This window comes from Carassius auratus, chromosome 32 (assembly GCF_003368295.1).
Source record: "Carassius auratus strain Wakin chromosome 32, ASM336829v1, whole genome shotgun sequence".
Classification (NCBI taxonomy): Eukaryota; Metazoa; Chordata; class Actinopteri; order Cypriniformes; family Cyprinidae; genus Carassius; species Carassius auratus.
In genome coordinates, this window is record NC_039274.1 from 9,675,306 (window position 1) to 9,701,575 (window position 26,270).

General features: G+C 40.9%; 1 protein-coding gene across 2 annotated transcripts in view; it reads right to left on the bottom strand.

Moving 5' to 3' along the window:
* Positions 1 to 26,270, bottom strand: part of LOC113051555 (potassium voltage-gated channel subfamily A member 1-like) — a 45,470-nt gene extending 19,200 nt beyond the window's left edge. Inside the window, exons 1-2 of one of the 2 annotated variants that reach the window (XM_026215422.1) lie at positions 26,063 to 26,270; positions 21,644 to 25,427 (exon numbers count right to left, since the gene is read on the bottom strand). In XM_026215422.1, coding sequence (XP_026071207.1) covers positions 22,945 to 24,942 — 1,998 coding nt within the window. In that variant the 5' untranslated portion in view covers positions 24,943 to 25,427; positions 26,063 to 26,270 and the 3' untranslated portion in view covers positions 21,644 to 22,944. Of the gene's footprint in view, positions 1 to 21,643; positions 25,428 to 25,755 lie in introns of both variants that reach the window. The other variant, XM_026215421.1, reaches the window with a different exon arrangement.

Here is a 26,270-nt window from a genome sequence, read left to right on the forward strand (position 1 = left end):
TCATTTACGTTTTAGCAAATCTTTGACTTTTGTTTTTCTGCACAACTCAAAAGAAGATACTTAGAAGAATGCTGGTAATCAAAACCAACAAGTTTTTCAGATATGAACAGTATGGGGAAGTAAATGATTTTCATTTTTGAATGAACTCTCTTTAATTAGCATATTACACACTAAATATTAATCATGCTGGGCAAAGCCACTTATTGTGCTGCAAATAGCCTGTCAAACAGGTATCTTACTATAACATACATTTAACGTAGTTCACTTTGCTGCATTATGTTACACTTTTTCTAATAGATACTTGTATATTATTTGCTCTTTACATATGCAGAAATGAAAGCTTCCAAATATGTCACCGATTTAAGAAGTGGAAAGACATAAATCCTGAGCGATTTGAAAATGGGCAACAACCAAGAAAATGTACTTACTGTTTTACTCAAAAATAATCAGTGGTAATAGTTGTAAATTATTAGAACAGCATTTTCCAATCCCAGTCCTCGCAATTTTTACAAAACTCTGCCGTTTACCAATGTATTTTTCAAAACACTTAAGTTTTGATATCTCTTTACAATAAGGTATCATTAGTTAACATAAGCAAATGTTGAAATTAACTAAATAATGAGCAACACATTTGTTACATTATGTATTAATCTTTGTCGCTATTTAAAAAAAAAAATATATATATATATATATATATATATATATATATATATATATATATATATATATATATATATATGTTTTTTTTTTGTTAGTTCATGTTAGTTCAGATCCATTAAATAATGTTTTATGAGTTACATGAGTGTTTAATGTTAATACTTGTTACATTTTAGAATCCAAGTATAAATAAATGCAAGAGTTATTTTGCTAAATGTTATTTTTTATATACAGGTGCTGTCAATATACAGTAATTAGAATATCATCAAAAAGTTGATTCATTTCACTAATTCCACTCAAAAAGTGAAACGTGTATATTATATTTATTCATTACACACAATCTACACAATCATGGGGAAGACTGATGACTTGACAGTTGTCCGAAAGACGACCATTGACACCATGCACAAGGAGGGCAAGACACAAAAGGTCATTGCAAAAGAGGCTGGCTGTTCACAGAGCTCTGTGTCCAAGCACACTAATAGAGAGGCGAAGGGAAGGAAAAGATGTGGTAGAAAAAGTGTACAAGCAATAGGGATAACCGCACCCTGGAGAGGATTGTGAAACAAAACCCATTCAAAAATGTGGGGGAGATTCACAAAGAGTGGATTGCAGCTGGAGTCAGTGCTTCAAGAACCACTACGCACAGACGTAAGCAAGACATGGCTCTCAGCTGATTCCTTGTATAAAGCTACTCTTGTACAACAGACAGCGTCAGAAGCGTCTACAGTAAAGACAAAAAGTACTGGACTGCTGCTGGGTGGTCCAAAGTTATGTTCTCTGATGAAAGTAAATTTTGTAGGAAGAGAGGATAGGCATACACTCCACGGTGCTTGAGGTCCAGTGTAGAATTTCCACAGTCAATGATGGTTTGGGGTGCCATGTCATCTGCTGGTGTTGGTCCACTGTGTTTTCTGAGATCAAAGGTCAACGCAGCCATATACCAGAAAGTTTTAGAGCACTTCATGCTTCCTGCTGTTGACCAACTTTATGGAGATGCAGATTTAATTTTCCAACAGGACTTGGCACTGAACACAGTGCCAAAGCTACCAGTACCTGGTTTAAGGACCATGGTATCCCTGTTCTTAATTGGCCAGCAAACTCGCCTGACCTTAACCACATAGAAAATCTATGGGGTATTGTGAAGAGATATGCCAGACCCAACAATGCAGAAGAGTTGAAGGCCACTATCAGAGCAACCTGGGCTCTCATAACAGCTGAGCAGTGCCACAGACTGATCGACTCCATGCAACGCCGCATTGCTGCAGTAATTCAGGCAAAAGAAGCCCCAACTAAGTATTGAGTGCTGTACATGCTCATACTTTTCATGTTCATACTTTTCAGTTGGCCAAGATTTCTGAAAAATCCTTTCTTTATATTGGTCTTAAGTAATATTCTAGTTTTCTGAGATACTGAATTTGGGACTTTCCTTAGTTGTCAGTTCTAATCATCAAAATTAAAAGAAATAAACATTTGAAATATATCAATCTGTGTGTAATGACTGAATATAAAATACAAGTTTACAGATCTTTTTCCCCTTTTCCCCAAAAAAAGCTTAAAATACCACTGTTTCAGCTATTAAAATTAAAATTAGAAATATTTTTGTATGTAATGGAAAAGTGATGTTTGGATGTTTGTGCAGGGAGTTGAAGCTGAAGCACTCTCTGCAAGAGATGGAGGTGCCAGCCTGATCACTTGCATTTTTTTCTAAAAGAAGAAAAAACTAAATACGCAGTCATTTTTGCTCATAAAGGTAAGAGTACTACCTCATTCTAAACTGTAAAATTTGTAAACTGTAAACTGTTTTATTTGTGTGCACTCACAATATCAACAAAACATTGTGCTTTTATAAAATAAAGAAAACAAATGGTTTCTGCCGTCTGAGGTTTGAACAGGTGCACTTCACAAAGATGAACCTAAACTCAGCAAATTGCCTCACAGACACACCATGACTGACTCGAGCTGAATAGTGTGCATGGGCAATTAACAAACTTCATTCCAAAACCCTGCACCAGCTCACCGCAGCTTAAGGAGGTTTTATCTGAAAGAAGCAATACATTTAGAAGAAAAATAGACCTAGAAAGAGCAGTATAATGTAAAATTGTTACTAGGACTTTTATGCAGCTGTGAGGCAGTGAAACTGCACCCTTCATAATAAAAGGGGAATAAATGTCCAAGTCTATACATTCAGAATGAGGGAGCTGCGGTGCTGTAGATGTTTTGACCAACGCAACTCACTTAGGTTTCTTTTTATTCAGCAGAAAACAGCTGTTGATTAGATGACCACACTTCTTACAGTAAGTGTGCAAAGGCCTCGCCTTAGCTGTACTGTCTTTAGGACTGACATGATCACCAAAGTGAGCATCTGTAATGGTTTCACGCTGTGACAGAGGAAAATGCGGCTTTTCAAAGCTCACTTTGTGAGTCAGAACATATTCAGCAGCTAATATCGCAGACACATTAGTGACTTTTTATTCATTTATGTATGTTGCAATTTTATCTGGTAGACAGTTTTTAAATTCCTCAATGGTAATTAAATTATGAAGCTGCTCAAAGTTCTTCACCTCTTGTGCAGAACACAAACAGTACCATTTTCAAATGACCAAATTCAACATAATTTTTGCCCTTGGCTTTCTTATAACGTTGAATCTTTTGCCTATAAGCCTCAGGAACTCATAAGACCTTAGAACTGCAGACTTCACCTGGTCGTAATCTAAACTTGCCTCAGGTGAGTGAGAAACATACACCTCCTGGGCTTAACCCGTAAACACACACTGCAGAAGGAGAGGGCAAACCTCTGTAGGCCACTTTAAGATTGTTGCTACCCGCTCAAACAGCACAAAATATTTATTAACATTTCTGTCAGAAAAAGGCGGCATTAAACAAATGCATTTATTAACATCAAAATCTGTCTCTATAGTAGCAAAATCCCTGCTCATGGTGGAACTCTTTTTCCTTGAGATCAAAGTGCCACATTTCCACCTTTAACTTCGATTCATGCAGCTCAGGATCGGGATGCGTAATAGCATGTGAAGGGACAACACTGACAGGAGGGAGAAACTCTATTTCAGCTATGGCAGTGTGCAATTTATACTTAATATCTTGTTTATCTTGCTTTGAAATAGGCACTTTAAAAATAAGCTGCAATAGAGAACATATTATTTTTAGTGCATTGTTCAAATTCTTCCAGGCTCGGGTGAGCCAAAAAAACACTAGACTAAACGCCATAAGGATACCGAGGAACAAGCAGTCAAAATAAAATACAAAATCTTAGAGGACAAAAAGACTGCTTCAATTCTCAACCAGCCAACAGCAAAATATTAAATAGCCACAAAAAGCAAAATACACAATAAATGAATTGTTACTTGGGAATTACACTGTGAGGTGAAGTGTTGACTCAATAGTGCACAGCATAAACCAAAAGCAAACCAATGCGCCCCTCTACCTGTGCCAACCTAACAAAACCTCACCTGTCTCACTAAACCCCTAGTCTTCATGCAGGTTCTATGGCAGGTTTTTATGCACTGAAAACCAGTAGGTTTTTGAGGCCAATCTGCAATAGACGACCACCCATGGTCCTACGGATGTGCTCCTGAGATAATTGCTTTCAGATGGAGTCGGGCGAGGGCTAAGTCTCCAGCGAGTGAGCGTCTAACCTAAATTGGCCCGAGTGTATTTTGCTATTGGAATGTTTTGTGTGGGACTGTTTACCCTCTGTTTATGTCCTCTTGCCTATTTATTAAACTACAACTTTGGATTACCCCTTATGCATTTGTATCCTCAAAATTTAGTTTCAGGGCAGTTTGTAACAGAAGACTTCGGCAAAAGATGGATCCAGCAGTTTGCCTCTTGCACCTTCATCAAGGTAACCGGGCCATTGAAGATTATGTTCAGGAATTTGTTGAGCTAGCCCATCTGACTGGGGCTATCAGAACCAATCAGGTTGCTTATGCCGCTACACGGCCCTATCTGGAAATTGGAGTATTATATCAATGTTGCATTGCAGCTGAGCAGTTTTACATTCACTGTGGGAATCACTGAGGAAGATCATGTCATGGACGCCACTCCAGAGACTTGTCCTGTCATTGCTGCCATTCCAGAGTCTTGTCACAACATGGCCACCATGGCTGCTCTCTTACTCCTCCTGAACCCAATCCATTCCATGAGCTGACTTCAGAGCTCACACAAGCCCCAAAGCTTAGTCCAGTGTTGGCATCAACCTGTGAGCAGTGGCGGATTTAGGGATTTGGGGGCCCCAGGCAAAATATAGGAATTGGGCCCTATACATTTTCACACATTTTGTTAGATCAACCTTGAAGTTCCTTTTTTTTGTTTTGATGCATACTGTTGTACAATGGTGCCCCATAGATATGTCCAATAAATCGTGGAAACAACTTAATATGCAGTAATTTTGCTCATAAAGGTTAGAGTAATGCCTCATTCTAAACTGTAAAGGGGCTAGTTTTATTTGTGTGCACTCACAATATCAACAAATCATTGTGCTTTTATAAAATAAAGAACACATATGCTTTCTGCTGTCTGGGGTTTGAATAGGAGTGCTTCACAAAGATGAACCTTAATTCAGAGAATTGCCTCACAGACCTGATATAAAAAAAAAAAAAAAAACACCTGCAGGCGCCATGGACTCGGATGGTTGTCATGGTAATAAACACGGTAAGCAGCAACCTTTCATGTGTCAGTGCTTAATGTGCAACTCCTATATGAAAATAATTTTAGGGGGCCCCTTGAGGCGGTCGCCTACCTTTGCCTAATGGGTAAGTCTGCACCTGCCTGTGAGTTCTCTGCTTGTTTTGACTCAACAGTAGAGGTCTTTCTAGAACTGCCTGTCTTTCTAGAACTGCCTTCGATGTAACCACCGATATAACCACAGAAGTTGTTTATGAATTTTTTGCCTGCCATGAGATAACCCCTGAGTTCAACCTGTAACACTCTGTTAGCCCTGTCACAGCCATGGAGGCCATCTCTGAGCTCTCTGCCTATCCTGTCACAGCCAAGGAGGCTGTCTCTGAAATCTCAGCCTGTCCTGTGACAGGCAAGGTGGCCGTCCCTTAATTTCTTGTCTGCCCTATGATGGCCAAGGAGACCATCCCTGATCTCTCAGCCTGCCCTGTCACAACCAAGGAGGCTGTCTCTGAGCTCTGAGCCAGTCCTGTCATGGCCAAGGAGGCCATCCCTTAATCCCTTGTCTGCCCTGTCATAGCCAAGTAGGAGATCCCTGAATCAGTTGTCTGCCCTGTCACGGCCAAGGAGGCATTCTCTGAACTCTCAGCCTGTCCTGTCATGGCCAAGGAAGCTGTCCCTGAATTAAATGTCTACCCTGTTATGACCAAGGAGGTTGTCTCTTAGCTCCTCGACGTCCCTGTCAAGGCCAAGATGACATCTCTGAACTGTCTGCCTGTTCTATTACAGCCGTAGTGGCCATTGACAACCTCTCTGTGCTCTCTTAATCAGCTCAGCCTGCTCCACGATGGTGGTCTTCAGCTCAGCCTTCTCTGCCCTGATGGTTGTCAGCTGCACCCTCTCTGCCCTGGTGGTCATCAGCTCTGGCTGCTCTGCCCTGGTGGTTTTCAGGTCTTCTGCTCTGCCCTGGTGGACATCAGCTCTGCCTGCTCTGCCCTGATGGTCTTCAGCTGCACCCTCTCTGCCCTGGTGGACATCAGCTCTGCCTGCTCCACTCTGGTGGTCTTCTTCTCTGCCCTGGTGGTTTTCAGCTCAGCCTGCTCCACCCTGGTGGTCTTCAGCTTTGCCCAAGTGGTCTTCAGCTCCGCCCTGGTAGTCATCACTTCCAACTTGGTGGTCTTCAGCTAAGCCTACTCTGCCCATAGTCTTCAGCTGCTCCACCACGGTGGTCTTCAGCTCTGCCCTCGTGGTATTCAGCTCTGCCTGCTCCACCATGGTGGTCAGCTCAGCCTGTTTCACCCTGGTAGTCATAATTTCCTACTTGGTGGTCCTCAGCTCGACCGGCTCTGCCCTTGTGGTCTTCTGCTCTGCCCTGGTAGTCTACAGCTCTACCTGCTTCACCCTGGTGGTCTTCAACTAAGCCTACTCCACCCTGGTGGTCTTCAGCTCAGCCTGCTTCACCCTGGTAGTCTTCAGCTCTGCCTGCTCCACCATGGTGGTATTCAGCTCTGCCTGCTCCACCCTGGTGGTCTTTAGCTCTGCCCAGGTGGTCTTCAGCTCTGCCTGCTCCACCTTGGTAGTTGTCAGTTCCGACTTGGTGGTCTTCAGCTCTGCCTGCTCTGCCCTGGTGGTCTTCAGCTCTGCCCGCTTCAGCCTGGTGGTTGTCAGCTCTGCCCTGGTGGTCGTCGGCTCCTCCCTGGCTTTCTGCTCTGCCAGCTCCTCCCTATTTTTATTTTTTTTTGCTCTGCTGGCTCCTCCCTTGCTGCCTGCTCTGCCGGCTCCCTTTGGCTTTCTGCTCTGCTGGCTCCACCCTAGCTTTCCGCTCTGCCCTGGCTGCCTGTTCCGCCAGCTCTGCCTCAATCTAGAGGTCTTCACGGGGCCAAATATTTGTGCCCGAACCCGAAAGAGACCCGTAATTTACTACACCGAACCAACCCGGACCCATCTATTATTTCAAAAGCTGGACCCGGACCTGTGTAGATCCGAGAAATGCTACCCGGACCCGTCTATTATTTGAAAACTGGATCCAAACCCGCCGGGAAGACAGACCCGCTGGACCCGGTTGTCAGATATTCCACCTTAAAGCAATTACAAGTCAATAAACCTGTTGCGAAAAATACAACTTTTTGTCTTACCTAATTTAAGGAGCCGTAGTCTCTCTTCCTTGTACCTGACTGCCTGTGATGCATTTACAATCCTCCGACAAGAAGATTATCCATGTTATTCCTCTAGTTTTTCCAAGTCCAAGCTTAATCCACTGATTATTTCAGCTTCAAAAGTCCACTTGATGTCACGGTGATGGATGACAAATGCACCTGTGCACATTTACATTCTGACTTGAGTTAACTTGCATAATAACTTCGACTGTTTGCCTGTTAATAATCATCGCTTGTGCAGTGTCATGGCCGCTGACGTTATTTATTTGCTATCATCTCTGTGCTCTCTGCTCTGTGTCGAGTCTGAATCTGAACACTAAAACTTTAAGATTAAACGGTTCATTTATATTACTATAAAAATGGGAGAAAATTTAAAGCGCGGTTTGTTCCTCACTGGTTGCCATAGAAACATGACACGCACTCGAGACTGCACATGTGTGTTAGCTGGATCAACCTAAAATATGCTTTTTAACGCTTTTAATTTGAGCATCATAGAAAACATTAATGTGACAGTTCACCTCAGATTTTGTTGCTGATTTGAAATATATTATATATGAGTGTGTCAAGTCTAGAGACGAGTCTGCATGCCCTGCTTCTAACGGCAGAGTAAGAGAGAGAGAAAATACATTTGTGGCTCACACTTTTCTTTTCCTAATTTTACAAGTTGCAAGTTAGAGGAAACACAAGCAGTGTCTGATCACAGCTGGGTGTTCTCTGAGTCTGATGACTCCTATCGCACGGGTATTACACACAATGTTAAACAGACCCGGGACCCAAAGTAATAGATTCGGACCCGACCCAGACCCGGCTGATCATTTAAAATATAGACCCGAACCCGTACCTGGGTCGACGGGTCTCGGGTGCACTTTGAAGACCTCTACCTCAATCTCCATGCCATCGTCCACTCCAAGGACCTGGCCCATCATCCCGCCCCCTGATCTGCCTCCACTCCACGTAATTTCTGGTTTTCTCTGATCTTGTTAGGACAGTCTGGAATCCGCTCCTTAGGAGGGGCCCGTGTCACGATTACCAGCTGGAGTGCCCTCGACATCCACCAGAGGGCACTCCTCCCAACTCCATCCTGGACTCTATTTCTCACAATTCTTTGCCCGCTCTAATCTGCTGTTGCCTTAACAAATACTGCCTTAATAAATACTGCATTTGGATCCTCAACCTGCAGTCTTGGAGCAGTTTGTAACAATTATACCAATTAACAGAGATAATGGACATTTTGAGTCTATTGTAACCTTAGTGCTGCTTACAGTGCCTTTTAGCTTACTTTTAAGCAGCAATGTCACTTTTACAGTATGTTAATACATTTTTTATAAAACATCTTGCTTGAAAGTGTCATGCATTTGCTTTACTTTCTGGACAATCCACTTACAGTCACCATACAGCCTGTTTCATCTACAGTACACTGGTATTTGAAGCATACGAGTATTTCTAGACTGAGACAAATCTCTCTCACAAGCTCACAATGAACATTGCAGTCTCCTACCATTTTTCAAGCCTCATCTAAATTAAATCAGGGAAGCTAGGTGGTGGGAGACACAAGCAAGATGTAAAGTGCAGTGTCACCGAAGAAAGAACAAATGTTATCAGACAAGAATATACTGGAAAGATTTGAGTAAAAAGGAATCTAGTGGTGTCTAAAAGTGAGTGATTAAAAAATGTAAAAGTAAAAACCCATTTGAAATATGTAAAGAATGAAGTTATAAAGCTGACATTATAATGATTATAATTTAGGATTATTTGACAAACAAATAATTGTGAATTTAACTGTTTGTTTTGATCTTGTCAATTACTGTTTGTTTATTACACATTCACCTTATGACGAATCATAAAATTAAATTTATTATTTCCTTAAAGACTTTGTAATCAAATATTGCATTTCACTATTTTCACAAATATTTCATATATTTTTTAAATTATTTAAATTGTCGTCTTAACCTTTAATCTTCAGATTCTCCACCTAAGAAATGACTTGCACTTTCAGCTGATATCACAATTCCCTCATATTCCAACTGGCTCCATTCTGATTCGTAACTTCCCATTTAATCAATCCAATCAATTCCTGAAGAACAAAAATCAAGTTTCATTCTGATTCTGATTAGAGAAGTGAAACAGACTGCAAACAGCACATGATGCATTGTGCAGGGTGCTTGAAACTGCTCCTTTGGAGCCCCCACATTAACACCCTACTGAACCATAAATAAAGGCATTTTAACACATTTCTATGATGTACTTCAAGGTATATTCCACCCAAAAATGAAAATATCGTTCCAAACCTATATGAAATTCTTCCTTCTGTGGCTCATAAAATATTTGAAGAATGTTGGTAACCAAATAGTTTCTGTTTCCATTGACTTTAATTATTATATATTGTGACAGAATGGCTGCCTCCCTCCTAATTATCATCACCCGTCCCTTAATCGCAGCCCTTCACCAGGCTCACGGCAGAAGTGGATGTGTGAGAGAGGAGAGGTGCAGAAACAGCCAAGTTGGGCATTAGCCCCTAAATGTGGAACACAAGATGTGGTTGGATCCACATCTACGTGTGGAGATTGGTAGGTTTAGGAGTGTATGACAGATGGGAGGAGTTGGATGCATCCAACCACACCCCCTGGACTTGTATTCTGCAGGGAGGACCATCTCAGGGCTAACAGGGTGTGATGACGTGATGATCGCCTCAAGTTAAACATGGTGTCATTGTCCAAAATGCTTCAGTGACAGAACTTTGAAATATCAAACAGGGAAAACAATAAAAGGCATGACCTACAACGCATCCAGCTGGCCAATTCCGTCCCAAGCCCCATGATCTGTATTTATTTATTTCCTTCATTTGAATGTCTTGTGAAAGGATTTTCTTGTAAAAAATAAAAGCCAATTTACTTTCATCTCACAACAGATATCATATGATGCCAAAATATATAAAAACAATACTGATTCGCTAAAATCAAATGTCGGAGGGTCTGGGGCACAGTGCTCTGCACCCCGAGGACAATCTGAAACGAGCCAATTATAGATCAGCCTCAATTCAAATGCGCTTTAAAAATTAACGGACCTAATAGATATCCATTTGTCCAGCGCCCTGCAGACCACAATTCAAATCAAATGGAGTTTTGATTTTTTTAATTATTATTATTATTGGTGCTAACATGACTACAAGTTGAATAGTATAAGTAAATTAGTCATAAAATCTTGATTATTTTGCAATATATATGTAACTTATTTTTAACATTTAAAGTAGGCTTCTTCCATGGTTAACTTGGAGGGGGTTGCACCCGCTATTGACCATTCGCCACTGCTCCCATACCTGACGCCACATGAACTGCCACAAAATATACATACACATACAATAAAAGTAAATGGGAACTGAAACTATTTCGTTACCAACATTCTTCAAATATTTCCACTGAAGGAAGAACTTCATACAGGTTTGGAACAACATAAAGATGTGTAAAGTGTTCCTGTGTCTCAGTGGTACAGCATTGCGTTAGCAGCGCAAAAGGTTGTGAGTTCAATTCCCAGGGAACACATGTTAGGTAAAAAATGTCCTATTGTGAATAGTATTAGTATTAAAAGTGCTCAATTATCTATATTACACAAATCAGCCAATAGTAATGCTTTATCGCTATGGGTGAAAGTCATACAGAACAGACAGAACAAAAGACACAGCCACAAATCACACACACAAACACACACACACAGTCTCGCTGTGGTTTACTGTGTTAAAGCTGAGGCAAGAGAGTTTGCATTATTTAAGCGACATGGAGAAACTTGTCAAATTTCATGTGGAAAGAGGGCAGCAGCTGTTATGATGAGCTGTGCTTGGGGATCTAGCCTTCTCTCCAGAAGCAAGGAGCAGGAAAGCACTTGTGCTTCACATGTTGCATGCAGCAAAGCCTGAGGGAGCAGCAGAGATCTCATGAGCCGAGCTGTGGAGTCTGCTGCGCTGCAATGAATATGGAATCACTATAAACAACACCCAGGTAACCAAGCGAGAGAACACAGCATGAGAGATGGAGTGTGAAGGAAATTTGTTCAAATGATCGTTGTGGATAGAATGGGGTAGAAATCTACCTTTCTCATGCTGTGTTTTAAACTTTGCTGTTGCCATGACAACCAGTATTTATTTTTCTATATTTTCCTCATGACAAAAATTCTGCAGTTTTCCGCAAATGTAATGAAGTGCATTGCCATTAGACTGTTTGCTTTATTAGGAGTTGTAACATGATGTCATGTTTCAATGCCAAGAATGATAGTTGAACTCTAGCTGATTTCTACTTGATGTAAGTGACATGAGTGAATTAAATGAAACACATGCAAGCACTCTACTAAAGTGACTATCATCTAATAATGATGGAAGTGTGATTTTTCTGAACACAGACGTTCTGTCCGACCATAAAAACATGAGCTCATTAAGTGAGTGTCGTTTCCTGCACATCGTCTAAAACAATCACAGCCTCCTTCAGTGAAAACACCTTTGCACAAAACTAACTCTGCCTATGCTGAATCATCTAACACCAATCATCTAGTTAGAGCAAAACTTATATATATATATACATTAAAGAAAACATTGTTTCAATCAAGCAATAAGCAAGTCCTCTCTCTCATTCTCTCTCACACACACACACACACACACTTAACTCTGGAGCTAGTACCGCAAAATAGATCTTAGCTAAGGTTTCCATGGTAACATTAACAATTCCGCCCCCCAAACTAAGACAGCTCTATAGCTTTACAGAGGCTGGGAGAGAGAGAGAGAGAGAATGGAAAGAAAGAAAAACTCTCCCTCCATTTCTGTAGATAGAACAACAAGGGGAAGTCAGTCGTCTTGCTAGGTCTCATCCCTCTGTCTATATGGAATGAGATTTATGTAAATTAATATGTAAAGTTTGCAGACACATTTTGACAGGGATTGCATACAAGCAGTCAAGATTTAAAAAAGACAGTCATTCAGATACATAAATCATTTGATTTAATGCATTTTTCATTTTGTGAGCTGTTTAATCTACAGTTTGTACTTTGTTTCTGTGTAGTTTTAATTACTGTGTGCTCTTACAATGGGAATAATCAAAAATAGCTTCAATATGAACACCATGTCAGGTGATTGGTTATGATGTCGTTATTACATCCACAATGTAAAGCTGGATGGGATCTTCGTAACATTATCATATATCATTGTCTCCTCACTTTGCCTGTGCTTCAGCCATTAAACTATATTTTATAAAGCGAAATGTGTTTTAGAACTGTTTTTCTTTTGGCACTACATCACCAAGGCAAAACATAAATACATTTTTATAGAATTAAAAGAAAGATTCTAAAACAGATTTAGGTCCCTGTGATGGTCACCCGCAAGCAAATCTACATTAAACATTCGGTTAGTAGAACAACTAAATGAAGCGAATTAACAGCTCTCTTGAGAAAAGCCACATATACTCTTGTACCCTTCTCAACAGTACTAGAAATAATTATAATAATAATAATAATAATAATAAATGCATTAGTCTACATCTGTCCCATAGAGAGACAGGAAGTGCTGGCTAATTCCAGAGACCTAAATTGCAGTTTCTCAGCCTGCTCTCTGGGGGTAGCATGACAAGCCAATTAAAGCACAGGAACCCACCAAGATAAACATTCAGACCAGAATTATCACAACAATGAAGATTTCCTTGCTCAGCGCAGAGGAGAAATTAAACTGGCTGTACAACAGGCCAGGATGTGAGGCAAATACTAAAAGTTGATAAACTATTTCAGCTGCTATATCATAAGAACTGTAAACAACATGCAGGAAATGATGGGCCTGCTTGTGCAGCAGCATACTGCATTTACAGCGCAGCAGTTTCCAAGCTGTATTTCTGACTGCATGAATGTCAGAAGGTCACTGACTCCCACTTGGCTTTGCTGTCCACCTATAACCGGAATTAGATAAGGGGAGAAATAGTCCCATTTGTAATTCCTTTCTTCTGATTTGTGTGTGTGTGTGTGTGTGTGTGTGTGTGTGTGTGTGTGTGTGTGTGTGTGTGTGTGTGTGTGTGTGTGTGTGTGTGTGTGTGTGGATTGGAGACTATAATGCAGAGCAAGGCCACAGTACCTCCCCAGGACACTACAATGTCACATCTTGAAAGATGGTGTAATTTGGAGGGAATGGATGGTTGAATAAGTTGACAAGAAAGGACAAGAAACTGAATCTTTGTATTTTTCAATCTTATGCATTTGGGAAATGTATCATTGCAGTGATGCAACTTATAACTAAGGATGTAACAAATCCTCACACTGTCACCTAAAACTGCTGCAGGTGTTCAAACCATTGATTCAGTTGGTTAACCAACTTGATATGGCCACTACTGGAAAAAAAATGCATTGAAATGTACATTCAGAATTGCCCTATTTCCAGCCAGTGACATATAATTTATTCTTTAAATTTTTTAGTAGGGTTACCTGGGTAAAGCGAGTGATATTTGGCTGGTCATGTTAATATGTCGGCTCCATAATGTGGCCCACTGTACGTAAAATAAATCAGCTTTTATTAAAGCTATCGCATATGACTGTACTTGAATTTGAACAGGTGCATGAATTTCTTCACATCTACTATTAACTTTTTTAGAAAGCAGAAAAAAAGTACTAAACTTTATCGGTCTGTAAAATACAGATTTTAGTAGTATCATAAAAGTGTCTAGGTATTATTGCTATGAAGAGGATGAATACATGACTGAAAAAATAATTGAATTAATCATCTTATAATAAATTCCATTTCAGTTCTACTTCATACACTAAGAATTATCATATGCTGTAAAAACAACAACACTCAAGCACTGTGAAAGGTTTTGTTCAACTGACTGGCTTCTCTCCTGTATGACTTTAGAACTGTTCATCAATTATGAGCTTCTAGATTGATTGACTTCCTAACTGAACTCCTTTTCGCAAACTGAACATAGAAATAAAAAACAGTATAAATAACAAAAAATAAACAACTGTTCTTTCTTAGTCGTATTAAGTGCCCTCTCTATATTCAAAGTGTAAATAGAGACCAATTTTTTCAAGCATAATGCAGAGCTACAGACTACTCAACCTATCATAGCCTACATACTAATAACAGCCTAGATAAGTTATGTAGCCTAATTTGCACGCATCAGGGAGTTGCTCTCAAAACGCAGGTTATTAAAATTGTTTCTGAATGCACGTGCGCGTTTTACTTTCAGTTTAGATTTAACGATTGCGCGAAACTTTGAAGCACAGGCTAAGTTCAATTGTGATGTTGATTTAATGATATGTAATGAAATGCATGATAGAAATTTCTTTGTTAGGGATTACCTTCAGTGTTTCCTCTTTTTTTCTTATTCAAAACTGACAACAAATTTAAACACCTTGTGGCATCTAGAGATATTCAGATTGTACGGTTTATCATATTTTGCAGTCCTGAAGCATCAGTAAATTTACCACAATGGCTGCATTCGAAAACTTAGGCAGTTGACTTGCTGCCTCGCTGCCGTATCAGGCAATGCAGGCAGACTTTTTTTCATGAAGGCACCTCATGAAAGTGATTTCGGACAGACTTCTGAGGCAGCGTAACAGTTTAATGATCTACAACAAAATAGAACAAGTTTTTGTGATAACTAAATAAATATTTAATTACTATAATACTGATTCCTCTCTAGAACTAACATCAAAAGTGCAAAAAGTCATTTGCACACAAACTGAATTGTTTTCTCAAGCATATGTCAGTTAAATGAAAACAACTCAAGTAACCATCGGTCACAGGACTATGCTAAGGAACTGCACATATAGTAAACATAATTTGACATAAAATGGCAGATTAGCTGAAGAGGAACACCTGAATTCCATGTTTGTACGCTACACTAATGAAGGAGGTTATCATAAGAATAATTTTCTAAATAGCTTCTGGAGCTTTTGGAATTGTCTTTAGATTACTTTTTTCAATCACTTGCTCTTCTTCACGCTGTCTGTGAATGCAGTTTACAGACATGATGTGTTGAGCTCTGCTAAGGTCATGAAGTTTGTTAGAGTGTCCCATTGCATGCGTCCCGTCTTGGGTCTCTCATCAAAGGGGTCAGTCCAATTAGTACAGACAATGCACCATGACCCTCCAGGCATAAGCCGTCAGACAAGAGAAACACGACCCAACAAGACAGAACTGCTCAGCAACACACATGTCCTGACCTCCAGTACCCTGCCCTACGGGAGTGTTATTAAACCCCGAAGGGTAGTGTTTTTGTCAATGTCTGTGTGTGTGTGTGTGTGTGCATGCCCGTGACAAGTCAACCTCACAAACAAACACATCAAAGATGGATATGCTGACAACAATAGAACTGATCTTTAAAGCTTACTAGTGGAATATAAATACATATATGGGGGGGGGGGGGGGTGTTTGCCACAAGGAAAAGATATACTAGAGAGAACCCCTGCAGACCCTCAGGACTGTGTGTCAAGGTCAATACGTTTCTTAAAAAATATGATATTTTGACCTTTGCATTGTGAGGTTAGTTCAGGTTGCAAAGTGTCATCTGAAGCAACTCCCCAAAGACATTATATTTACGAATACACATTCACTCCCATTACAATGCAATGTACATACCTTGAGAAAAATATTTAACCCTTTAAAATATTAGGTTTCAATACTCTAGCAGACCGCTCTGCATTATTTTTTTTTTAAGGTGACCATTATTTTAGAAGGTACCAATGTATTATTGCCATGGTGCCACATCATGCTTGCCACATGACCTAGGGAAGTAATTAGTTACATGTTACAGAGTTAAGTAATTTAATAGCAAAATAAATATAACTGTTACAGTTACTGAGAAAAAAAAAAGTGTAATTAAGTTACAGTTACTTATGAAAATGTCAATGATTACAAAGGGGGTTACATCTGAATAATTTCACACACACACAATTTTTTTTTTTTTTACTATCTTAGTGAGGATATTGCATAGACTTCCACTGATTATTTTCTATCAGCTAACCCAACCCCTACGCTTAAAATCCCATCACAGAAATTTGTGCAAAACACTAGATTTAAATAAAAACATATTTTGGCTAATTTATAAGCCTTTTAACTAGTGAGGGATAGTCAAATGTCCTCACTAGTGAGTTGACATGATTTTTTCACTATATAAGTGAGGACATTTGGTCCTCACAAGTATAGTTAAACCAGTACACAGACACACTCATATGCATAAAGATTTAATTGACTTATTTTCCAAAATGAATTGAATGCTCTAAAATATGAGACACCAATTTTTCGGGAGTCTATAACATATGCTTACATTGCATGTGACATACTGCAGCCATAATAGCACCGTACAACAGTATTGCTAGTTTTGCTAGTACTTCTTAGAGATCCAACAATACAGGTAGCCCCCGGTTCAATACATACCTCAGTTTTTTTATTTTTTTATTCAGTGATTAGAAGCCACATCCGATCACAAAAGGACATTTTTTCAAACATTCGACTGATGTTATGTATTACGTTATACGTTATAATGTTCTCTTTTGTTGCATAAGACGGGAGGCATTTTCTCATCTCAGCATTTAGACTCACAGGCACACACAAACAGAGCCAATTCACACTCCCATACACTGGTGCTAGCAAGCCCTGTGATCCTAAAACCTAGTTTGTACCCCTCTGAACATGAACATGTATACCGCGCTACTGTATGAAATTAAGATGTTAAACATTGCTCTACACAGAACAAGGAGTAATGCTAATTTGTCAGCTGCATCACACCACCTGTGCTTGGGGCCACACAATGCACTTGACACTAACAACGGTTTAGAGGACAACTCTTAACACAGAAATAAAAATCACTGCTTTTAAAGTTACATAAGGGTAACTAGCCTGTGTTTTTCTGCCCAACTGATTTTAACACATGCAACACTGTTGTTTATACTGCTTGGGCGTACAGTGAGAAGACGAGAGGATTATGGTTTCTAATATATAGTGCTGTTTATTTTCCCATCATGCACTAAGCCCCAATGTATGTGTGGGTATGGTGATCAAGCCAAGTCCAGATACACTTCTGTGTCATGCAACACACATCACGCACGGCAGCTAATTAATGCCCTGAGTGGAGAGATGCTGATTGCTTTCGGCTGGACTAATGCCACATTATTCTGGCTCTCCACACAGCTCAAATGCCAGTCTGGATATTTACAGAGAGTCAGTGTTATGGGAATGAGTGCTGTTACACTGATCTATCAATATGGCAAAATGTCTTTTGTAGTCATGGCTGATTAATATTAGGAACTCTAGTTTAATATCCATTTGCTGTGGCACTGAGCCTGATATTTATTAAGGTGGTGTGGGTGAAGGGTTTTAATGATTTATTACCCTCTCACAGACAAGCAAGCGCACACATACAGACCTATACTTTAAACAAATATCATGCATTGCAAACTGTACAGTCCACTGATTTCAGAAGAATTGCATTGGGTTTTTATTTTATATTCTGTCTCTAACATGCGTGTGATTGATTCTATAAGTTATTCTACAGAGAAGTGAAGGAGGCTGTCACAAATGGAGGGATATGCTTCCAGCTTTTAGAAGAAGAGGCAAATGGAAGGAACAAAGAAAAGAGTAAGACAGATTGAGAGAAGAATGCCAAATAATAAAGTATGAGAAAAGCCAATGTTTAGTTTGGTATCCATTTCACAAATGCCTGGACTGTAGCACAGCAGATAGTTTGCAGAAAACATCATCCGAAGCCGAAGCAGATTTAGCTGTTGGATGCAATGAATCACTAACAACAACTTTTAGGCCCAGAGAAACTTAAGAGAGTTCAAGATGGGCAACAGCCATTATTACACAGCCAGCACCAAATGTTTTAAAATGTTCAGCACAGCAAATAACTAGTGCTGTGAAGTATGGTGCAATCCAATATGAACTAAAGCAGAAAATGAAGAGCCAGAGCTAGCGTAACACCTCTCCACAGGCTATGCAACATTAACCTGTAAACGAGTGCTTAATAGCCTGGGTTATCATGAATATGAGTGTCTGCGTGTATATGTGCAAATGTACTGCATGACTCAGCAAGCAGGGTCCCATAATGTTTAAGGACTATCCATATATCCTCATTTACACAGAATATCATTTTAGATTTCAACAGCAAACATAAAGGTTTAGTAAAGACTACTCAATACCACTTCTAATTTTAAGTGCAATGGGATGGTTAACCCACTCCCTTAACACTGCAAACAAAATCTCATGAGATGTGTGTCAAACAGCATTTGTGTGAATAAGTATACTATATATAACATATAACTAACTGCATAGTGCACATTTACATGCCATTATAAAAAAAAAGAAAAGTCACATAATACAGTATTGTTCAAAATAATAGCAGTACAATGTGACTAACCAGAATAATCAAGGTTTTTAGTATATTTTTTATTGCTACGTGGCAAACAAGTTACCAGTAGGTTCAGTAGATTGTCAGAAAACAAACAAGACCCAGCATTCATGATATGCACGCTCTTAAGGCTGTGCAATTGGGCAATTAGTTGAAAGGGGTGTGTTCAAAAAAATAGCAGTGTCTACCTTTGACTGTACAAACTCAAAACTATTTTGTACAAACATTTTTTTTTTTCTGGGATTTAGCAATCCTGTGAATCACTAAACTAATATTTAGTTGTATGACCACAGTTTTTTAAAACTGCTTGACATCTGTGTGGCATGGAGTCAACCAACTTGTGGCACCTCTCAGCTGTTATTCCACTCCATGATTCTTTAACAACATTCCACAATTCATTCACATTTCTTGGTTTTGCTTCAGAAACAGCATTTTTGATATCACCCCACAAGTTCTCAATTGGATTAAGGTCTGGAGATTGGGCTGGCCACTCCATAACATTAATTTTGTTGGTTTGGAACCAAGACTTTGCCCGTTTACTAGTGTGTTTTGGGTCATTGTCTTGTCGAAACAACCATTTCAAGGGCATGTCCTCTTCAGCATAGGGCAACATGACCTCTTCAAGTATTTTAACATATGCAAACTGATCCATGATCCCTGGTATGCGATAAATAGGCCCAACACCATAGTAGGAGAAACATGCCCATATCATGATGCTTGCACCTCCATGCTTCACTGTCTTCACTGTGTACTGTGGCTTGAATTCAGAGTTTGGGGGTCGTCTCACAAACTGTCTGTGGCCCTTGGACCCAAAAAGAACAATTTTACTCTTATCAGTCCACAAAATGTTCCTCCATTTCTCTTTAGGCCAGTTGATGTGTTCTTTGGCAAATTGTAACCTCTTCTGCACATGCCTTTTTTTTAACAGAGGGACTTTGCGGGGGATTCTTGAAAATAGATTAGCTTCACACAGACGTCTTCTAACTGTCACAGTACTTACAGGTAACTCCAGACTGTCTTTGATCATCCTGGAGGTGATCATTGGCTGAGCCTTTGCCATTCTGGTTATTCTTCTATCCATTTTGATGGTTGTCTTCCGTTTTCTTCCACGTCTCTCTGGTTTTGCTCTCCGTTTTAAGGCATTGGAGATCATTTTAGCTGAACAGCCTATCATTTTTTGCACCTCTTTATAGGTTTTCCCCTCTCTAATCAACTTTTTAATCAAAGTACGCTGTTCTTCTGAACAATGTCTTGAACGACCCATTTTACAAGTGTTGGCTTCATCCTAAAATAGGGGCCACCTGATTCACACCGGTTTCTTCACAAAATTGATGACCTCAGTGATTGAATGCCACACTGCTATTTTTTTGAACACACCCCTTTCAACTAATTCAACTAATTGCCCAATTGCACAGCCTTAAGAGCGTGCATATCATGAATGCTGGGTCTCATTTGTTTTCTGACAATCTACTGAACCTACTGGTAACTTGTTTGCCACGTAGCAATAAAAAAATATACGAAAAACCTTGATTATTCTGGTTAGTCACATTGTACTGCTATTATTTTGAACAATACTGTATATGTGATGATAGATAGATAGATAGATAGATAGATAGATAGATAGATAGATAGATAGATAGATAGATAGATAGATAGATAGATAGATAGTCACAACCCATTTTACATACATAATATGATACTGTACATGCATTTCCAAAAGAGATTTGGAGATTTGGATTTGGACATGATAAGTATAAGATTATTGTTTGAAATGATCCAATAGTCTGTGCTGACTAAGTGATATGAAAAAAGTAGTCATTTCAAAGCAAGCTAGAGAAAGTTATTACATTTTGATGATAAAATGTGGTGAGATTTTTTATGTTTTTTATGTGTATCAACAAGCATCAATGAATTGTTCATAATAAGACCACATTAAGAAAGTAAACACTGTTTAAACCTAAAAATTCCCATCACCTCTGTTTAACTATATCATAAAGACATAATATAATGATATGCTTAAAAAATGTTTCCTTTTTTTCCTTTTTTTTTTTTTTGCTTAAAGACAGAGCACGTTGTCTGTAATTTCATGTCATTAATTTCATGTCATTACTCTTTATCAGTAGTGCATCTACTGTAAGAGGATCGCTTCTGAAAAGGGACACTAGTGTGCATAGTTTATAGCGGTGACAGCATTAACAGCTGATAAATGGCAGTTGCCGGTTACTTTTTCATCAACTTACACAATTTTCTTGTAACAAGCCCACAAGGCCCTAGATTGACACGACACAGAAGGCACTTATGATAATCTAATACTGAGTGTGCATATTTTACACAAGTACACAATTGCCAAGTTACCGTGTTGTGAGAGATGAGCAGGCCGAGGGAGGCCATAGTTATCTCCCTGTAGCGTGTGTACTGAGAGTATGCCTTATTAATGACAAAATATCGGTTTACTGGAGATTAAATGGTAATCATCTTGTCTACAGAAAACAGTGACAGCATTTATGACATCAGAAAATGAAGCTCTGAAGACTTAAAGAGCAATGAGGATTTTTAGATTCCAAGGGAACACAGCACAGTTAATCGTCTCTTTGAAAATGAAGCCCCTTGTCACTAAGCAATTCAAGACATTGTTGATATATTATGAAACAAGAGAAAACATGCCTGCTGAAATCACATGAAACACCTGTTCCTAGTCATATCAGACTACTAGTAGGGCTATGTAGATGCTAAAACATCTGAATGCTGCTTAAAACTATGTGAATAATGACATGATTGCTGTTGGTGACTGAACAATATCTTAATACAGAAATCGCTTACCTGGGTTCCACAATGCACTGCGCTTGATCAGTGGTCATCGTGCATTCCAATCGGACGAGACTTCGCTGTGCATGAAGTCCACCAAGTTCATGTTCCCTTCAGTGCTGTACATTTCCGCCAGCATTTTTTATAAAGGGATGCATTGTCATTTGGTAAAGGGATGAAGACAAATAGTTGCATGAAGCATTCCCTTGAAATATACTTCCATGACAGTAACTTGAAAACAGTGGTCAAACTGATCCTTCAAGCCATGGTGTCGTTGACTCTGTTGTACGAGGTGTTTACTTTGTCAGAGAATGTGAACCGGTTATTTTTGCCTCGTTATGCCATAATGTGACTGTGATGCTCAGGAAGAATGAATCCTCACATTGTGTGATGGATAAATTATGGTTTTTCAAATTTTGTGCTAATGAACAAAAACTAACATGACTGATTTGCTTCAAAATACTCAAAAAAAAGGGTGGGAGTGGGGGGACTGGCTATAAATGACACTTCAGTCACCATAGACAATGCACAAATAACTACACAGGGTGTGTGCTAAAAGTGGTTTTACCAGAGTGTAGAACATACTGAATACTGCCATGCGGACTCGTGTTTGCCATAATGGGATTTAAGATAGCATTGCCTTAAATTACACAACATGCTGCTCTCCAATTAATCATGATAAGTCAAATATATTAAATAATTCATTACTATTGAGAAGACTGCAGCCTATGTTTGCCAGTATTTCGAATTTATTAATAGGCCTAATCCAAGGCATGTTGATTAGTGAGTCGTTTTTAATGTCCTCCCTCTCTGCCTCAGTGTTACACGTTTCTTTCCTCTGCATTAAACTGGGAGACTATAACATAATTGATGATAGTGCAAACGATTTAAACGTTATTGCATAATAACATTAGATAAGAACTCGCCTGTTTTCCTACAATTACTGACAAATGTAACTCATAAAGTGCCTATGCAAGTTCCTTTTTGTTGCCTTCATTAATGAACCGGTAGTCGTACAGTGCTTTTAGCTGAACTGAACAGATGGGCAGATAGAGACACCTCTCCACGTCAAGTAAAGCTGGTGGTTTTTGCGTTGCCTGTCACGTGATTACAGGGTATGTTTCTCTACAAAAGTAGCCACATCGCAAAAATGTTTCAGCTCAGGTCCAGAACTTAATGAGTGCATGTATGTATGTGTGTGAGCGTCTCCTTGTGTTTTGCGCACGCGCATACCGTATGTCTTCAAGTTGTGCATGTGTGCTGTTAACTGATTCGTTTGTGCAGTCACAATTATGAAAATGATCGTTCTTCCATAATCATACATCTGTCTGTAGGGTTCGTGAATGTGAACTGTTCTTTTTGCCTATGTCAGTACCGTTCCCTCTCCTAGGGCTCTGTGTGTCAGTCCCGCACAGAGATTCTGTCACACCCTCCTCCATCTCCATGTACTCTGCTGCTTTGTCACCCAAAGACGACCCCGATGAGGACCCTCTGAATTTTCTCAAGAAATCCGAAAAATACGGGCAGCCCGGTGGGGGTTGTTCCACAACAGGCGTCTGGTCCTCATTATCAGTCTCCCGGTGGTAGAAGTAGTTGAAGTTGGACACGATGACAGGGACTGGAAGCGCAATGGTCAGGACACCGGCGATGGCGCACAGCGAGCCCACGATTTTACCCCCGACCGTGATGGGCTTCATGTCCCCGTAGCCCACTGTGGTCATGGTCACTACAGCCCACCAGAACGCGTCTGGGATGCTGGTGAACTGTGACGAGGGCTCGTCCGCCTCTGCGAAGTACACCGCGCTGGAGAACAGGATGACCCCAATGACGAGGAAGAAGATGAGCAGCGCCAGCTCTCGCATGCTCGCGCGCAAAGTGTGCCCGAGGATCTGAAGACCTTTCGAGTGTCGAGACAGTTTGAAGATCCTGAACACGCGGACGAGTCGTATTATTCTCAGGATCGCAAAACTCATTGCATGTTGCCCGTTGCCTTGCTGATGAGCGAGGTCGGTGCCGAGAGTTATGAAATAAGGCAAAATAGAGACAATGTCTATGGAGTTCATAACGTTTTTAAAGAAATCAGCTTTACTGGGGCTCGCGAAGAAGCGCACGATGATCTCAAACGAAAACCAAATGATGCACACTGTCTCAATGATGAAAAAGGGGTCGTTGAATGGCGTAAATCCATTGTCTTCCTGTGTGGAGTTTTTACCTGGGCTGAGGAATTCTTTGTCGTCCCTGAATTCTGGCAATGTTTCCAAACAAAAGATGACGATGGATATAACGATGACCAGCACTGACACGACCGCGATCCCTCTGGCTGCACTTGAACTCTCCGGGTACTCGAACAGCAGCCAGATCTGGCGTTTGAACTCGTCCTCGGGCAGCGGCTTCTCCTCCTCCTTCACGAAGCCCTCATCCTCGCGAAACTTGAGCATCGCCTCTTCCCCGAGTTCATAGAACTTGACCTCCTCTGAAAAGATGTCAAACGGCACATTGGCGGGTCTCTTTAAACGCCCCCCTGACTGATAGAAGTATAGAATAGCGTCGAAGCTCGGTCGATTCCTGTCAAAGAAGTATTCGTTACGCAGAGGGTCGAAGTACCTAATTCTTTTCTCAGGGTCTCCCAGGAGCGTGTCCGGGAACTGCGCGAGAGTCTTCAGCTGAGTTTCAAACTTTAAGCCCGACACGTTGATGACAACTCTCTCGCAGCAGCCGTACTCATTGTAAACATTTTCGTAGCCGGACTGAGGACGCCTGTCCGTTAACGAGACCGTCTCCTCTTCATCAACCATGTTATAGACAAAACTCGACCTCTTGCTTCCCCTCTCCTCCTCTTCCTCCTCGCCCTCTGCCTCCTCCTCCTCCTCGATCATGATGTCCTCCTCGGATCCTAAGAGTGCCAACTCTGACTGGCGTAGATCCCCGCCGAGTCCCGCGCGGTTCCGTCTCCAGCGCGCGACGCCTCTTTGCTTTTTTCGCTCTCTGGGAAGTTGCTGTGGTGGCTCGTGGTGTTGCTGCTGCTGCTGTTGAGGCTGCTGGGAGGAGGAGGAGGAGGGGCGCGAGGCGGTCCCGGCGCTACTGTTGTTGGCATTCGTTGAAGAGGCGGTGCGAGTCTGAAGCGGGTGGTTGTGAGGATGGCCACTGGACCCACCTCCCTCTCCGACCGTTTCTGCTTCGGTTGCCGCTGCCGCCGCTGCGCGAGACTGTCTCTCCCGCTCGCGCTCTCTCTCCCGGGCGCGAGCCTGTGCATATCCATAGGGCAGGTGGGTGTTGCAGCCCCCGCTGTCCGCGCCCACCATAGCAAACTCCATCTTCTTAAACTACGAAGCGTTCAGAATGATGGAAAATTGTCTGAAGAGGCTGAGCAAAAGACGGGCTCAGCAAGTTCATAAATGCACTTGACTGGAACAATAGGTCCGATGCCCTCGGAAGTGCTTTAAGGTCTTTCAGTGCACTTTTACCTATTGTAATTGAACTTTACAACTGTAGCGAAGCGACGTGCTTCTGGTGACATCATCATCATAATCACCATTATGAGAAAAATGTGTCCAACAGTTCTAGAATCCATGTGCGTAACGCGCGCCTACAATATCCAAAAAGAAAAATAAATGCAGGAGGAGAGAGTGGCTCCTTTCCGTTATCGGATGTGCTCGGTCGCCGTTGAGACTTTATACGCCTGTGAAATCGCTGGTTCCCATCTTCGCTTTGAGGGAGGGGTGAGGTGTAAGTGTGTTCTGTTCTCTGCCCCTTCAGTGGCTATGAATGAATCACCGAATCCGCTTGACACCAGCAACAGCTGCAAAGAAAAGGAAAACGTGTTGTAGAATCCAAACTGCTCATCATAATGTAGACTGTGATGGATATGGAGGCTATACCAAAATCTAATCAGTAACAAAGACATTAGTCACTATTCTTGTACTACATAACGATAATAATAATATTAGTAGTAATATTAATAATACTATGGCACATCCGTGTTGTTACAGGCCAGCCAAGCAAGGAAACAGGAAACAGTGCGTGATATTACTGATCCAAAATCCCTTGACAATTAATTATAAACAGTCGTCACACGCAATTTATCAGCCCTCTCATGCACTCCACCTTCCATTATTCGAGCCACTTACGTAGGAAATGATATGAGGATGTCTTCTCAGCTTCCACCCTCAATATGACAAGCTAGAGATGGCTGAGGCTGTAAATCCCAGGTTTGTCAAAATTTCCCTCTCGCTCAGAGAATCCAGATATTCCTCGACGTAGCCAAACGCGGAACCCGACACCTCAGCAGTCAGGTGTGATCGCATCGAGGGATGACAGTTTTGGCCACGGCACGTTGGCCGTTAGGTGTTTATTCAACAGGATCTCTCATCACCTGCCCATCTCCCCCTCCCCAAAAAACATGCACCGCTGCATTAAGCCTGGACTCACACTCACCAAAAAGCAGGTGCTGCTACCGCGAGCAGGCTGCGAGGCTCCATAAATCACACAAGCGGCGTCAGAATCGAGATGTATCAAAGTTTTAGGATGCCATGTGAAATAGCCTTAGGTAAGTATGCGCAGCGCGCATCAGTCTGCCGCTCTGTCTCGCCCGTTGACCATTGTGCTCGTGTTATTGGGGAGCTGCGCTCCGCCGCGAGAGGCA